Here is a 15,491-nt window from a genome sequence, read left to right as displayed (position 1 = left end):
CGAGTAAATTGATACCCAACATGTCATGCTTCAAAATTGCGCCCGCTCATGGAATGGCGACAAACTTTTACCCTTTAAAATCTCCATAGGCGACGTTTAAAAAATTCTACAGGTTGCACGTTTTGAGTTACAGAGAAGGTCTAGGGCTAGAATTCTTGCTCTTACTCTACCGATCGCAGCGATACCTCACATGTGTGGTTTGAACAACGTTTTCATATATGCATTCGCTTCTGCACGCAAGCTTTGCAGGACAGGGCGCATTTAAAAAATTTTTTTTTTTTTATTATTTAAACTTTTATTTTTATTTTTTTTCACTGTTCTTTTAAAAAAAAAAATGTGTGTCACTTTTATTCCTATTACAAGGAATGTAAAAATCCTTTGTAATAGAAAAAAGCATGACAGGTCCTCTTATATATGAGATCTGGGGTCAGAGAGACCTCACATCTCATATTTACACTAAAATGCAATTAAAAAAAAAATCGTCATTTGAAAAAAATAAAACAAATAAAATGTCCCTCTAATAGCTATGGGCAATGACTTGGAGACAGGTGAGGGGCTGGGGGCGCTATCTTCCCCTCACTCGTCTCCATGTCAGGCCAGGGACAGGTCCAGATCGCCGTCACGGACTTGGCTCCTAACTTTTTTAGCTGGCTCCTAGATTCCAAGCAAATTTGTCAACCCCTGCTCTAAGGGAATCCAGGTCACGCAGAACCACATCCCTAAAGACCCTAATGTTGGGCGGTATGGGGCCTGGGGGATTGAAAAGAGAGGCGTTTGAAAGATTAGAGTGTTGAAACTCAGACCTAGTTCTACCTCCGTCAGAGATTGGGTTGGTAAGCATGTACCTCTTAATATTGAGTTTACGAACATATTTATGGATGTCCATGTAAGTCTGAAATTTACTTATATTCCTTGGTGGGGCGAATTTTAAACCTTTATCCAATAGTCGTTCCTCAGGTTCTGACAATACCTGTTTGCTCAGATTGAAAATCCCAGACCCTATGGTCTCCTTCTTTTTAGTTGATTGGATTCTCCTCCCCCCTCTGCTTCCTCTCTTCGTTCTACGGGCCTTTTTACGCCCCTGTTGTCCCTGGGAAAATCCAGATTTTGGCCACCCCTCCTATTAGGGGAGTCTGTAAATTGCGGGAACCTATAATCGTCCTGTCTCCATCCAAAACCTCCCCTCTCAAGGGAATCTGTGTGGTGGGGGGGTCCCCTACCTCTACCCTCCTGTATATAGCCAGAATGGTGGTAAGTTCTGGAGTTATTGTTATACCCCCCTCCATTGTGTGGGCCATCGGTCTGTCTGGTATAGTCAGATATTTCTAGATCAGACAGAGGGAAAAAGCGATTTTGGGTGTTAATCCCTCCATCATAACCGTCATTCTCCCTATTGTGGAATGGCACCTGGGTCCGGTCGGAACCCTGTGTCATATTACGTGGGGGGCGTCTATTCTGTGGAGCACCGCGCATCCACCTCGCATTGGGATGTTGGTATGGGTCAGAGCCATATGCCATATCCCTTCTCACACCTAGGGAAGGGGCACCGAAATGGCGTTGCCCCATCTCTCTATTGGGTGGCCTAGGTTCTGTGTTTGATCTATTATATACGTTACCCCTTCTAGGGGAATGACGGGGCCCTTGCTGTGCCCAAGATAATGTGGGATTAATCATTGGACCATTGAGGACTGCTCCTTGTGGCAAGGTATCCATCGTCATATTATCCTCGTTTTCTGAGGCAAGTTTTTTCTGCCAAACGAAGACATAACCGGTCTGGTAGTCCTCTCTATCTCTACCATATTTCTTTTTCTTTTTTCTTTTCTGATCCCTTTCCTCCTTCTCCAAGACCTTCTGTAGGTTCTTAGAACATTCTTTGTATTCCTCTCCGTTGACAAAGGGTGTTAGTTTTTCTTTAATAATTTTAATGTCCTCATCTAGTCTAGTTAGTTTCTCGGTTTTTCTACCGACAAGGAATCGCAACAAATCGATCCCAGCATCGTTGAAAAACTTAAACCAGCTCTCTACATCAAGGTCACCCCTGGGGGGACTAACCTCCCATCTCAAGCTTCTGGGCACCATACCTTCCCTTATATATGTCTCCAGGAAAGCGATGTCCCACTGTACATGTATCTCAGATGTAGTAAGGTTTTTTAATCTTACAAACAAACCCCCAACATCAGTTTCTGAAATAATGGGAGTGGAACTAAAAACCTCAGAGGTGTTAACCACCCTTTTAGCACGGAATTCAAAAATATCCATGATAAGAAAAAAAGGGGGTTCAGATTCCCCACAACCCAAGCTGCAATTAGTGAATGTGAAATGTATACAAAAGAAAAAAAGGAAAATAACTGCGCTAAGGGGGGTCATTCATATCTGGTAAGCAGTAAATCTTATCGTGTGTTGGTGGTGGATTGAATACAACTACTCCCATATTTGGATTTCCAGGAAGAGTGTGGTGTTTACTCAGAGGACCCTTACTGGGCCTTACGTTACCCCCCTTTTTGTTTTTATACGGACTCATTGTTCACACATTGGGTGTTTATATTTTATAATAGGTGTGTGTCACTGATTCCTACTATATGTGCCCATCAGCATTTGTGGGTTTTTGGGATTAGGAATCCTAATACTTATATGTTCTGTATCACGTATATGCATATACACATATAGGGTTGCTATACCCCATACAATATTTGTTTTAATATTCATTTGTTTATTTTGCACAAACAGTTGGTTGTATTTACTAATATTCATTTCAACATTTACTTTTATATCATTGCACAAATAGTTGGTTGTATTTGCCTTGGTATCTATTTAGCGCGGCTTATGGGTTTTTTCGTTTTTATTTGCATGTATGTGACATAGCGAAAGCCGCAGCTGAATATCCTCACAGGATTTTCTTTATACATTCACACATTCACACATTCACGTTTTTAACCTTAGCGCAGTTATTTTCCTTTTTTTCTGATGTTACACAAAAGTCTCAGCTGTCCGGGACTCTCCTTTGTGATTGCTGAGACACAGCAGTGGGTGCCATTGCCTCGATCAGTGAGCCAATGAGGAGAGAGAGCAGGCAGGGCAGAGCAGCGGCTCGGTTTCTGAATGGACGCACAGAGCAGCGACTCGGCTTGGGTACCCCCATAGCCAGCTGCTTGATGTGGGCGCACTTGAAAGGAGGGAGGGGCCATGAGCGGTGGCGAGGGACCCAAGAAGAGGAGGATCTGGGCTGCTCTGTGCAAAACCACTGCACAGAGCAGGTAACTATAACATGTTTGTTTGTTTTTTTAAACATAAAACAAGACTTTAATATCACTTTAATACAAGACTTCCTCTGATGTCACAATATCCACCTCTAATCATAGGCCTTGTATTCATTCATAAAAATACAAGGCTTCCTGTAAATGGCCCCCCTGAAGGAAGTCCCTGACCCACTGCTCTGTTTTCTGTATGTAGCTCATGCCACTTACAGTTTACACGTCACTGACAGCCACTGCATTGATCAGTAAAGGAAATTGTTAATTTGGGCCAGTTTGGCCAAAATTACGTATTTAAAGCTATAGTATTCTTGAATTTAGACTTTAAGAACATGGTGGTGATGATGTGGAGGCTGGCAGTAGGAACCACTGAAAAAAACAATAGTTTGGTTCTGCTGAGTTTTGCTGTGTACACACGACTGGACTTTCCGGCAGACTAGGTCCAACGGTCTTCCCGATGGACTTTTCAGCGGAGTTCCAATGGACTTTCCGAAAGAACGGACTTGGCCACACTCAATCACACCAAAGTCCAATGGATTAGAACATGATAACGTACAACCGGACTAGAATAAGGAAGTTCATAGCCAGTAGCCAATAGCTGCCCTAGTCAGACTAGTATACACACAAACTGATTATACGGCTGGACTCGAGTCCATCGTAAAGATTTGAAACATGTTGTAAATCTAAAGTCCGTCTGATTTTTAGACAGAAAAGTTCAGATGAAGCCCACACACAGTCGAATTGGCGGATTTGGTCCGTCTGACCTTTGCTGTCAAAAAGTCCGCTCGTGTGTACAGGCTATTAAAATGACCTGCTGGCATTTTTGCTTTCCAGGTGGTATGCTTCCATGATGGATCTTCAATGTTTTGGCAGGAGTATAGACAAAGAAATAGGGGGGGACTCTCATCATTGGACTTTTCAAGAAATACAAGAAGCCAGTTCATGATAAAACAGATCACTACTTACCTAAAACTGAAATATCAATTTATGGGTGAACTTGGACTTTCACAGCAATACAAATTTGGCCAATATACAGTCTTACCACTGCCAAAACCCATTGGTGTCATTAGTATTGGGATGTCCAATAGACAGAAGATGTGCTACTTACTGTATATATGAATTTTACAGTGGTATAAATAACGAAATCATAGTTGTGATATTTACAATGTATGTTTGTTTTGGGTGATCCAAATAAATAATAAAAAAGATCAGTAGACGACTATATTGTTTTATAAAATAACCAATCACATAATTCATTGTATATTTACTTAGGCATATTACAATGACAAAATGATCTAGGACAATAATACAAAAACATCTCAGTTAGCAGACCCTTTTCATGCCAGGGTTTTATTTTAGATCCTTATCTCAGTTGCTGTGTATGTAGGTACCCCAGTAGGAGGCCACGTGAATCTGTTTTGTAGGCTGTAAAAATCTGTTATGTAGGCTGTACAAATCTGCTACATTTAGTCCTTTGTTTATGTACAATTACACGGCTGCAGCTTTTGGGTTCTTTCATGTTCTTTTTGTGTAGACCAGGAATCCTGAATCACCCACATGCTTTTTTTTTTCTGCACCCACATGTCAAAGTAACATCAGAAATCTATCTTCCACAATTGGTCCACCACAGATGTGTTGATAATAGCCAGTTGTTAATCTCCCTTATAAAAATCCAGCATACTGAAGTTCACAGTTAACTTCTTCACGTCAGTCTTGGAAGTTAGCAGGACTTCCTTCTCCTTTATCATTCCAAAGCATTTTGCAAAATTCACGTAACACGCTGCCACAAATGGATGTCATTGGGTTCAAAAGACTTGAGAAGCAGGAATGGAGATGGACTTTCTGTAGATCTTTGAGTCAATTACAGCTTCTGGATAAGGAGGTGGTGGAACCTCATTTGGAGAGGCCATTGCCACAGCTTGTTCATAGGATGGTGGTGCATTTTCCACTGGTGGAGCAGTGGGATTCAGTGGAAGAAACTCATCTCTTCTGGACCTGATGGAGATGCTTCGGCACTGATGTTGTTCATCTTCTGGGCTGTAGTAATGGAAATAAGTCGTTAATTAGTAAGTAATGTAGGAACATTTAAACAAGGGTACATACAAGTGAAGTTACCAGGCAGATAAATGTTTCTTCTTGATAATACAGATAGATTGCAACCCACAATGCTAATCGTGAGCTACAGACTTCACCTGCAGCCTTTCGGACCTCTGATCGGAATAGCAAGAGCTACTCTTAGAATCTTCCTTGGCTCTGATGTGTCATGACATAGCCAGGGAGAAACCTAAGAGGATTTCTAAGGATTTCCTTCACTTTACGAGCACCACTGCTTCTGGTCTGGTTAGTGTATTTTACAGACAGAGAGAGAATTTATGATGTGGGCAATTTTACCTGGGGGGAGTGGGTAAAAGTTTTTACCAAAAGAGGGGTATTTTTGAGTATACTTGGGGGAGGGGGGGTTATGTACTACTGACCTCCACACTGTGAATTACATATTAATGACCTCTGCACTGTGTGGAATGTTACTGACTCCTGCATTTCATATTACTGACCCTTGTACTCTGCGTTACATATTACTATATCCTTGTGTTCTGTGTTACATATTACTGACCCTTATACTCTGTGTTACATTTTAATGACCCTTGTACTCTGCATTACATACTACTGACCCTTGCACTCTGCATTACATATTACTGACCCTTGTACTCTGCGTTACACACTACTAATCCTTGCACTCTGCAATACATATTACTGACCATTTTACTCTGCGTTACATAGTACTGATCCTTGCACTCTGCGTTACATGATACTGACCCCTGCATTATCACTGGCAACATCTAAACTCAATCATTTGGGGGGGGGGGGGGGGGGGTATCCACATGTTTATGGCTAAACAATGTAAAAGCTTTCATTAGTTACCATATGCTTAGAAGACATTCATGCAATCAAGAATGCACTAGAATACACCAGGATACAAATTTAATGCATTATATGTTCCTGATCATAATTATGTATATTAAATATGATAATTTGCTAAAAAAAACAAAGTACAACTGCACCACAGACTAATATTTCACAGTTGGGTGGACACCAGTGGGCACTGACAGCTGTGTGAGCATGGGAGGACGTTGGCACTGTATTTTTGTTATTATTATTATTATTAATAATAATTTATCTTAGTTATTTTTCACTGTTGCTGTAATTTTTTTAAATCACTTTTATTGCTGTCACAAGGAATGTAAACAACCTTGTGACAGCAATAGGCAGTGACAGGTACTCTTTATGTAGAGATCTGAGTTGTATAACACCCCAAATCCCTCCTCTGTCCTTAAAAGGATTCAAAACACCAAGATCTGTGTTTTTAAATGCTTTAGATTTAAAAAAAAAATGGTACGGATAGTTTTCAAGTAAACCTGAAGTGATGTCACGTCATCGGTTCCAGTTTACTGTTACGATCTTGGCCAGGGGCGGACTGACAACTGATGGGGCCCCCGGGCAATAGAAGATCATGGGGCCCCCTGCGTCCCAAGCCACACCTGGACAGGGGGACATTTGGGGGGAGCACACAGGGGGACACTGGGGGGAGCACACAGGGAGACCCTGGGAGGGGGAGAGTGCACAGGGGAACACTGGCGGAGGGGGGGAGCACACGGTGGACCCTGTGGGGTTGGAGAGCACATGGGGGACACTGTGGGGGGGGGGAAGCACATAGAGGGACACTGGGGAGGGGGGAACCACACAGGGGGACACTGGAGGGAGCACACAGGGAGACCCTGGGAAGGGGAGAGGGCACAGGGGGGCACTGGGGGAGGGGGAAAGCACACGGGGGACACTGTAGGGTTGGGGAGATAACAGGGTCACTGGGGGAGAGCACACAGAGGGACACAGTGGGGGGAGAGCATACAGGGAGACCATGGGGAGGGGGGAAATCACACGGGGGACACTGGGGGAGCACACAGGAAGACACTGTGGGGGGTAGGGGGCACACAGGAAGACACTGTGGGGGGTGGGGAGCACACAGGAAGACACTGTGGGGGGTGGGGAGCACACAGGAAGACACTGTGGGGGGTGGGGAGCACACAGGAAGACACTGTGGGGGGTAGGGAGCACACAGGAAGACACTGTGGGGGGTGGGGAGCACACAGGAAGACACTGTGGGGGGTGGGGAGCACACAGGAAGACACTGTGGGGGGGAGAACACAGGAGGACACTGTGGGGGAGGGGAGCACACAGGAGGACCCTGGGGGGGGGGGCGGAGCACACAGGAGGACACTGTGGGGGGAGGGGAGCACACAGGAGGACACTGTGGGGGGAGGGGAGCACACAGGAGGACACTGTGGGGGGAGGGGAGCACACAGGAGGACACTGTGGGGGGGAGCACACAGGAGGACACTGTGGGGGGAGCACACAGGAGGACACTGTGGGGGGGGGGGAGCACACAGGAGGACACTGTGGGGGGGAGCACACAGGAGGACACTGTGGGGGGGAGCAACCAGGAGGACACTGTGGGGGGAGCACACAGGAAGACACTGTGGGGGAGGGGAGCACACAGGAGGACACTGTGGGGGGAGGGGAGCACACAGGAGGACACTGTGGGGGGAGGGGAGCACACAGGAGGACACTCTGGGGGGAGGGGAGCACACAGGAGGACACTGTGGGGGGAGGGGAGCACACAGGAGGACACTGTGGGGGGAGGGGAGCACACAGGAGGACACTGTGGGGGGGGGGAGCACACAGGAGGACACTGTGGGGGGGGGGAGCACACAGGAGGACACTGTGGGGGGGAGCAACCAGGAGGACACTGTGGGGGGGAGCACACAGGAAGACACTGTGGGGGGGAGCACACAGGAAGACACTGTGGGGGGGAGCACACAGGAAGACACTGTGGGGGGAGCACACAGGAAGACACTGTGGGGGGAGCACACAGGGGAACACTGGGGGAAGCACACAGGGGAACACTGGGGGGGAGGACAGTGGGACACTTTGGGGGGGAGAGCACACAAGGGAACACTGGGGGGGAGCACATAGTGGGACACTGCGGGGGAGCACACAGGGAACACTGGGGGGAGCACACAGGGGAATACTGGGGGGAGCACACAGGGGACCCTGTGGGGGGAGCACTCACAGGGGGACACTGGGGGGAGCACACACAGGGGGACACTGGGGGGAGCACACACAGGTGGGGACACACAGGGGAACACTGGGGGACACACAGGGGAATACTGGGGAGGGGACACTGGGGAGGGGACACTGGGGAGGGGACACACAGGGGAATACTGGGGAGGGGACACACACAGGGGAATACTGGGGAGGGGACACACACAGGAGAATACTGGGGAGGGGACACACAGGGGGACACACACAGGGGAATACTGGGGGGGGACACTGGGGAGGGGACACACACTGGGGGGACACATAGGGGGACACACACTGGGGGACATTGGGGGGGACACATTTGGACACTGGGGAGGGGGACACACAGGGCAACACTGTGGGGGGAGAGCATACAGGGGGTTAGTGTGGAGAGGGGAGAGAGCACACTGAAGACTGGCCCGGGCTCCATACATCTGTACTGGTCACCCCATCCCTCCGATGGTGGCCCTGTAGTAAAAAAAGTTTCACTCACCCCGGCCATGCCTGTAATCAATACCGCTAACGGCGCGCTGCTCCCCGCTGGCCCCTCCTCCCTTCTCGTCCATCCTAGGTGATGTAGTGTACAGTGCAAGCACCGGCGACGGACGGGAGGGAAGGAGGAGCCGGCGGGGAGCAGCGCGCTGTTAGCAGTATTATTACAGCCGCTTCAAGGGGCCTCTCGTTGGGACGGCCACGGGCCCCTAATTGCTCCGGGCCCTCGGGCGGCGACCGAATGACCGATGGGTCAGTCCGCCCCTGATCTTGACTTTACTTGCCTGTCCAGCCGGCTGGTTGTTTGGGTCTTCCGGTGGGACGGGAGAGCCCAAGAGAGCCGCAGAAGGCGGGGGGGAGGGGTTGTCTACCGCTACTTGTGATAGAAATCGAGTGGCTAGTAAGTCGCTCTGATGGCTATTACAAGAGTGCCAACTGCAGGCTCTAAAAAACAATAATGGGTTGATGCCTTCAGCTGTAGGCATCATTCCGGTAAATTCCATTTTGCATGTTACGTCCCTATTTATAAGCCCTTGTACACACGGTCGGACATTCTGACAACAAAATCCGTCGGATTTTTTCCAGACGGATTTTGTCCAGACGGATTTTGTCTGAAACTGGTGTTGCATACACACGGTCGGACAAAGTTGTCGGAAAATTCGATAGTTCAGAACATGATGACGTTCGTTTGTTACGACGGGACTACGTTGTGGCTAGTAGCCAATAGCTTTGGTCTCGTAATTTTATCTGAGCATGCGTGGCACTCTGTCCAATCAGAATTCTCTACAAACAATCGGACAAAGTCCGATCGGATCATGTTGTCGGAAAATTTTATATCCAGCTCTCAAACTTTGTTGGCCGGACATTCCGATGAAAAAAGTCCGATGGAGCCCACACACGGTCGGATTATCCGACAACATGGTCCAATTCCGTCTGAATTTCCGACCATGTGTACAGGGGCTAAGACGTTTTTGTATGGCACTAAAAGCCACCAATAAATGCGTTTTTCAAAATTATTAGCCCATTACCAGAGGCAATAACAAAACCAGCTTTTGCTGTCGAAATCTTTTTTAAAATGGTTTAAAAGGCAGCAGTTTTTTTTTTTTACCTTCATGCAGTCTTAATGCGCGCGAGTGCCCCATAGCAAGCGACTTGCCTTGAGGGGGCACTCAGCAGGGGGAAGGAGTCAGGAGCACTGGCGAGGGACCCAAAAAGAGGAGGATTAAGGCTACTCTATGCAAAACCACTGCACAGAGCAGGTATGTATGAAATGTTTGTTATTTTAAAAACATTTTTTTCCCCTTTACAATCACTTTATTCCAGAGGTTTCCCCTGCAGTTCTTTCTTCTGCTGCTAGATGTCCTCAGTCTCATGGCCAGCATCATTCAACATGCTTCCTCTGAGCCCAGTTTGTCCTGGGCCCTCCCCAGCCTGTGACTAGACAGTTAAAGGAGAAGCAGCACAGTGATGAGCTCATCTCTCCGTCACTGTGTTCTCTTCTCCAATCAGCATGCTTCTTGTCAGCACATGAACTGATTGGCTCTTTGTGTGTCTTTTACTCTCATAATCCAGCCCTGTTACACAGGGACTACAATGGGGTGAGACCAGTTTAAATAAGGTACTTATACTTCTTAGAGGTTTGCATCTTTCATATCTGCCCAGAATTTTGTGTTAATTCTTTTAATTTTAGCCTCATAAGTGTGAGCAGCCTATAGCATTAGGGTGTGCACCCCAAAGCTCAAACACACATGCATGTGTGTGCATCTAAATATATATGACCCCAGCACATTGATCTCCCTCCCCAGTGAAAGAGAAATGGCAGATCCAATAACAGGGAGGTCTTTCCTATCTCCCTGCCTGCACATAGAGTGATAATGCTAATGCACCCAAAGTGATTAGGGTGTGCCCAGGCACATCCGGCACACACTGTGCACACGCCTATGTCTAGCCTGCACTTGCAAAATTACATCAGACTAGCTGCCATGTGGAACATGTTCTTCATGTTGTGTAGAATTATCTTTAGAATGTGGAAATGGAAAAACTTTTGAACATTTCTGCTTGCCTCTTGTGTTATCTGTGTGCAAGCAATGGATGACCATAAACTTCCAAAAAAAAGGAGTATGAGGAAAATATTAGATATGCAGCTAGATGTCCCGAGCGCTGTAATTACAGGGGGATAATTGCAAGCTTTATGTGTTTTGTCAGTCAGGCAAAGCTATTATTCTGCTGTAATTACACAGTCCTGGGCTGTCTTACTGCAGGAGCTTCAAGACAATAAGAATGTCTGTGGTAAACTGCACTTAAATGGGATGCGATCACTCCTGTGAGTATGAAAAATAACTAAATCCGCTGCACATATCATGCTCCCTTGGCCGTGTATCAAATTCAAAAGTCTCTAATGGACAATAACCCAAGTTACTGTCCATAAAATATGAACTGCTTGGAAAACGCACTGACAAAGAATGGCCACTAGAGGTGCTATTGAGCTTCAAAAAGGAAGGAGTGCACTTTTACCCTCTATGCAGGTATTACCCTTTGAAGGTGAATGTAAAAGGGACCATACAGTAATGTTTGTATTTATGCATGTTTTTACCAAACCCACTGCAGAAGATGTACAGAACCAAAGACAGGTTTCTTAGTCATTTAACTGGGCTGAATCATCCAGCTTGTGTGGCCTCTTTTACATGTGCACCTGTTCTTTTTACAGCTCAGAAAAGCCATCTGGAAAAGAATGTTTTTTTAGATCTGGTTGACAGGCAGCTTGGAGGTGATATGCCACCCCCTGGACGCCACAAACTTATTGCAACTTTGTGCATGAAGGTCACTATACAAGTTACAATCTGAATGCTCAATTTTGTAAAGTCAACTTTGAATTTACAGAAACTATTTAATTTAACTTACTTAAAGTATACAGCCGAACAGTGCCTGCATCCAGTCAGATGCAGTCACTGTTCAGATATTCTAACATCCATGGGTTCCTGTGCACCCCTAAAGTGTTACTAAACCCAGGACCCTGCATTCACTGTATCTGGTCTCCCACATTACACAGAACATGGAAGTGCAATTATTTTAGTTGGTAAATATGAACTGCTAAATACATTTTCTCATTAGCAGTATATAGGAGTCTTGTGACTTCTATGAGTGCCTGGTTAAAGCTTGTAGGAGGAGATTTCATACTGCACTGTCCTATCAGGATGCAGGACCCCTGACCCTCTGTCTGGACATGGCTGATTGGACCTTTGCTGATCACATGCACTCTCCCAAGAAAAAAAAAACTATCTAGCAATGCACACCAAACTGAGCATGTGCAGAGTGACTCCCTTTACTCTGTCTTATCCGGACATGTTATGGGGGCAATGCAAGAAGAGGAGGATCTGTGTATACAGGATCAAACACCCTTGTTACACAATGCAGAGGAAGAACCCCTTAGGTTCCACAGTGAGTATAACAAGCATGCTTTTCTGCATATACAGGCTGATTTTACTGTTGTGGGTTTAGTAACACTTTAAGCTGGCCATACAAAGATCGAAAGGCGACTGGTTCAGAAAGGACCTCCTGAATTTCGATCCATGTCTGGGCAGACTGGATGTACAGAAGTTAATCCACTGATAGACTTCTGTACAACCAGCATGTCGGATTACCCCTGCTCGATCAGCGTCACCGGCTGTAGCCAGCAGCACCAATCAGTGTATTCTGACAGTGGGGAAGTCTCCTCACTATCAGAATACAAAAGCTCAGCGAGGAGGAATCCCCTTTCCACATCGAAATGTGCCAATGGAGGAATCAAATTTTTTTTTTTTCCTTCAACCTGCTGGATGAACGGGAAAAATGCCTCATGTATGGGCTGCTTTAGTTAGTCAGTCAGCAAAAGTTAGTATTGTTATTTATTATATATTGTTATTTATCTTTTAATGAGCTATTTATAACTCAATATAACTCAACACACAGCCATTAATGTCTAAACCGCTGACAGCAAAAGTGAGTACACCCCTAAGAGAAAATGTCTAAATTAGGCCCAAAGTGTCAATTTTTTGTGTGGCCACCATTATTTTCCAGCACTGCCTTAACCCTCTTGGAGTCCTCTTCCACTCTTTCATGACAACATCACGGAGCTGGTGGATGTTAGAGACCTTGCACTCCTCCACCTTCTGTTTGAGGATGACCCACAGATGCTCAATAAGGTTTATGTCTGGAGACATGCTTGGCCAGTCCATCACCTTTACACTCAGCTTCTTTAGCAAGGCAGTGGTCGTCTTGGAGGTGTGTTTGGGGTTGTTATCATGCTGGAATACTGCCCTGTGGCCCAGTCTCCGAAGGGAGGGGATCATGCTCTGCTTCAGTATGTCGCAGTATATGGTGGCATTCATGGTTCCCTCAATGAACTGTAGCTCCCCGGTGGCAGCAGCACTAATGCAGCCCCAGACCATGATACTCCCACCACCATGCTTGACTGTAGGCAAGACACACTTGTCTTTGTACTCCTCACCTGGTTGCCGCCACACATGCTTAACATCAACGGAATCATATAAGTTTATCTTGGTCTCATCAGACCACAGGCCATGGTTCCAGTAATCCATGTCCTTAGTCTGCTTTCTTCAGCAAACTGTTTGTGGCTTTCTTGTGCATCATCTTTAGAAGAGGCTTCCTTCTGGGATGACAGCCATGCAGACCAATTTGATGCAGTGTGCGTGTATGGTCTGGGCACTGACAGGCTGACCCCCCCCCCCCCTCCACCCCTTCAACCTCTGCAGCAATGCTGGCAGAACTCATACGTCTGTTTTCCAAAGACAACCTCTGAAAAAGACACTGCACACATACACTCAACTTCTTTTGTCGACCATGGTTAGGCCTGTTCTAAGTGGAACCTGTCCTGTTAAACCGCTGTTTGGTTTTGGCCACCGTGTTGCACCTCAGTTTCAGGGTCTTGGCAATCTTCTTATAGCCCAGGCCATCTTTATGTAGAGAAACAATTTTTTTTTTCATATCCTCAGAGAGTTCTTTTGCCATGAGGTGCCATGTTGAATTTCCAGTGACCAGAATGAGAGATAGAGAGCGATAACACCAAATTTAACACACCTGCTCCCCATTCACACCTTGGGCTAATTGGGCCCAATTTGGAAATTTTCACTTAAGTGTACTCACTTTTGTTGCCAGCGGTTTAGACATTAATGGCTGTGTGTTGAGTTATTTTGATTTTTACACTGTTATACAAGTTGTACATTCACTACTTTACATTGTAGCAAAGTGTCATTTATTCAGTGTTGTCACATGAAAAGATATAATAAAATATTTACAAAAATGTGAGGGGTGTACTCACTTTTGTGAGATACTGTGTGTGTGTGTATATAATATATTTTAAGCTTATTTTTTTGTTTTATACGTCAGATGAATGCTCACTTAATAATGTTAAAACAACAGTAGAAATATAAGCACCATGATTGTTCTAAAGATTTGTCCATTTTCTTCCTGCCCGGACAGTAAAACTGATCACATATGTTACAGTCTGATTGTACAATATTCTTTTAGCTTTACAAACAGCTTTTTAGTGCAAGGTCCTATGTGACTGGTTGTATATTTAATTGATTGTTTCGGTAGACCCTATAGATTAGCTGTTTAGAGATCTAGAGGAAAATGTACAATTAGATTGTATTGTGTGTAACCTGTTTATAGGGCAGTAGTTACAGACCTAGAACAGATCCATGGTCATACTCCTTGAGCTGCACATTAAAAAAGCTGAAATCCTGTCAGAGCCATGACACGGCTGCTTGTGGCTAGGAGGGTGGACCTCAACGTCCACACACTGCACATATGTGTACATGAGAGTTCTATGGGGAGAGGGAGTTCACTGCGCACTCCCAGATCAGTCATCTAGCTGTCACTGACAGCTTCCGATCTCTAGTTATGATTGGTGGAACAGACTCCTGATCATGTGGCCATTATGACAGCTGGTCAGACCTCCCCTCCCTTAAGATCCAGTTTAAGGACCATGGCAGGTGGGTGGGGAGGTTTAATGAAAATTATATATATATATATATATATATATATATATATATATATATATATATGACCTAAAGACTCAAATGCCTCCAGAACCGGGCTGTCAAACCTTGCCTCCAGGAGCAGGCTGTCAAGCCATGATTCCAGAACCAGGCTGGCAAACCATGCCTCCAGAATCAGGTTGGCAAACCTTGCCTCCAGAATCAGGTTGGTAAACCTTGCCTCCAGAACCAGGTTGGCAAACCTTGCCTCCAGAACCAGGTTGGCAAACCTTGCCTCCAGAACCAGGTTGGCAAACCTTGCCTCCAGAACCAGGTTGGCAAACCTCGCCTCCAGAACCAGGTTGGCAAACCTCGCCTCCAGAATCAGGCGGTCATACCATGCCTTCAGAGTAAGGCTGTCAAACCATGGCTCCAGAACCAGGTTAGCCAACCATACCTCCAGAACTAGGCTGTCAATTGACTATGCTGTCAAAGCAACAACTGTCCACTATGAATCAGGAGCTCCGTGTGCAGATATACAGAACACAGCAGACCAGCAGAAAAACTGACAGTAGATCTATGCTGATTACACTGGAACATTAGTGTCTGAACTTTAGACTAGCCATCCTCAACCATG

The 15,491-nt window shown here is 45.9% G+C and overlaps 1 protein-coding gene across 1 annotated transcript in view; it reads right to left on the bottom strand.

Annotated features, from left to right (window-relative positions):
• Positions 1 to 4,458: 4,458 nt before the first annotated feature.
• The window catches only part of PRRG4 (proline rich and Gla domain 4), a 51,739-nt gene continuing 40,706 nt past the window's right edge, over positions 4,459 to 15,491 (bottom strand). The window contains exon 6 of the mRNA XM_077460899.1: positions 4,459 to 5,288. Within this exon, the coding sequence (XP_077317025.1) occupies positions 5,057 to 5,288 (232 nt within the window). The 3' untranslated portion in view covers positions 4,459 to 5,056. The remainder of the gene's footprint in view (positions 5,289 to 15,491) is intronic.

Source organism: Lithobates pipiens, unplaced genomic scaffold, assembly GCF_037356315.1.
Source record: "Lithobates pipiens isolate NorthernLeopardFrog02 unplaced genomic scaffold, aLitPip1_a1.2 Scaffold_10, whole genome shotgun sequence".
Taxonomy (NCBI): Eukaryota; Metazoa; Chordata; class Amphibia; order Anura; family Ranidae; genus Lithobates; species Lithobates pipiens.
The sequence above is the reverse complement of the archived record's forward strand: the minus strand, read 5'-3'. Positions and strand labels throughout refer to the sequence as shown.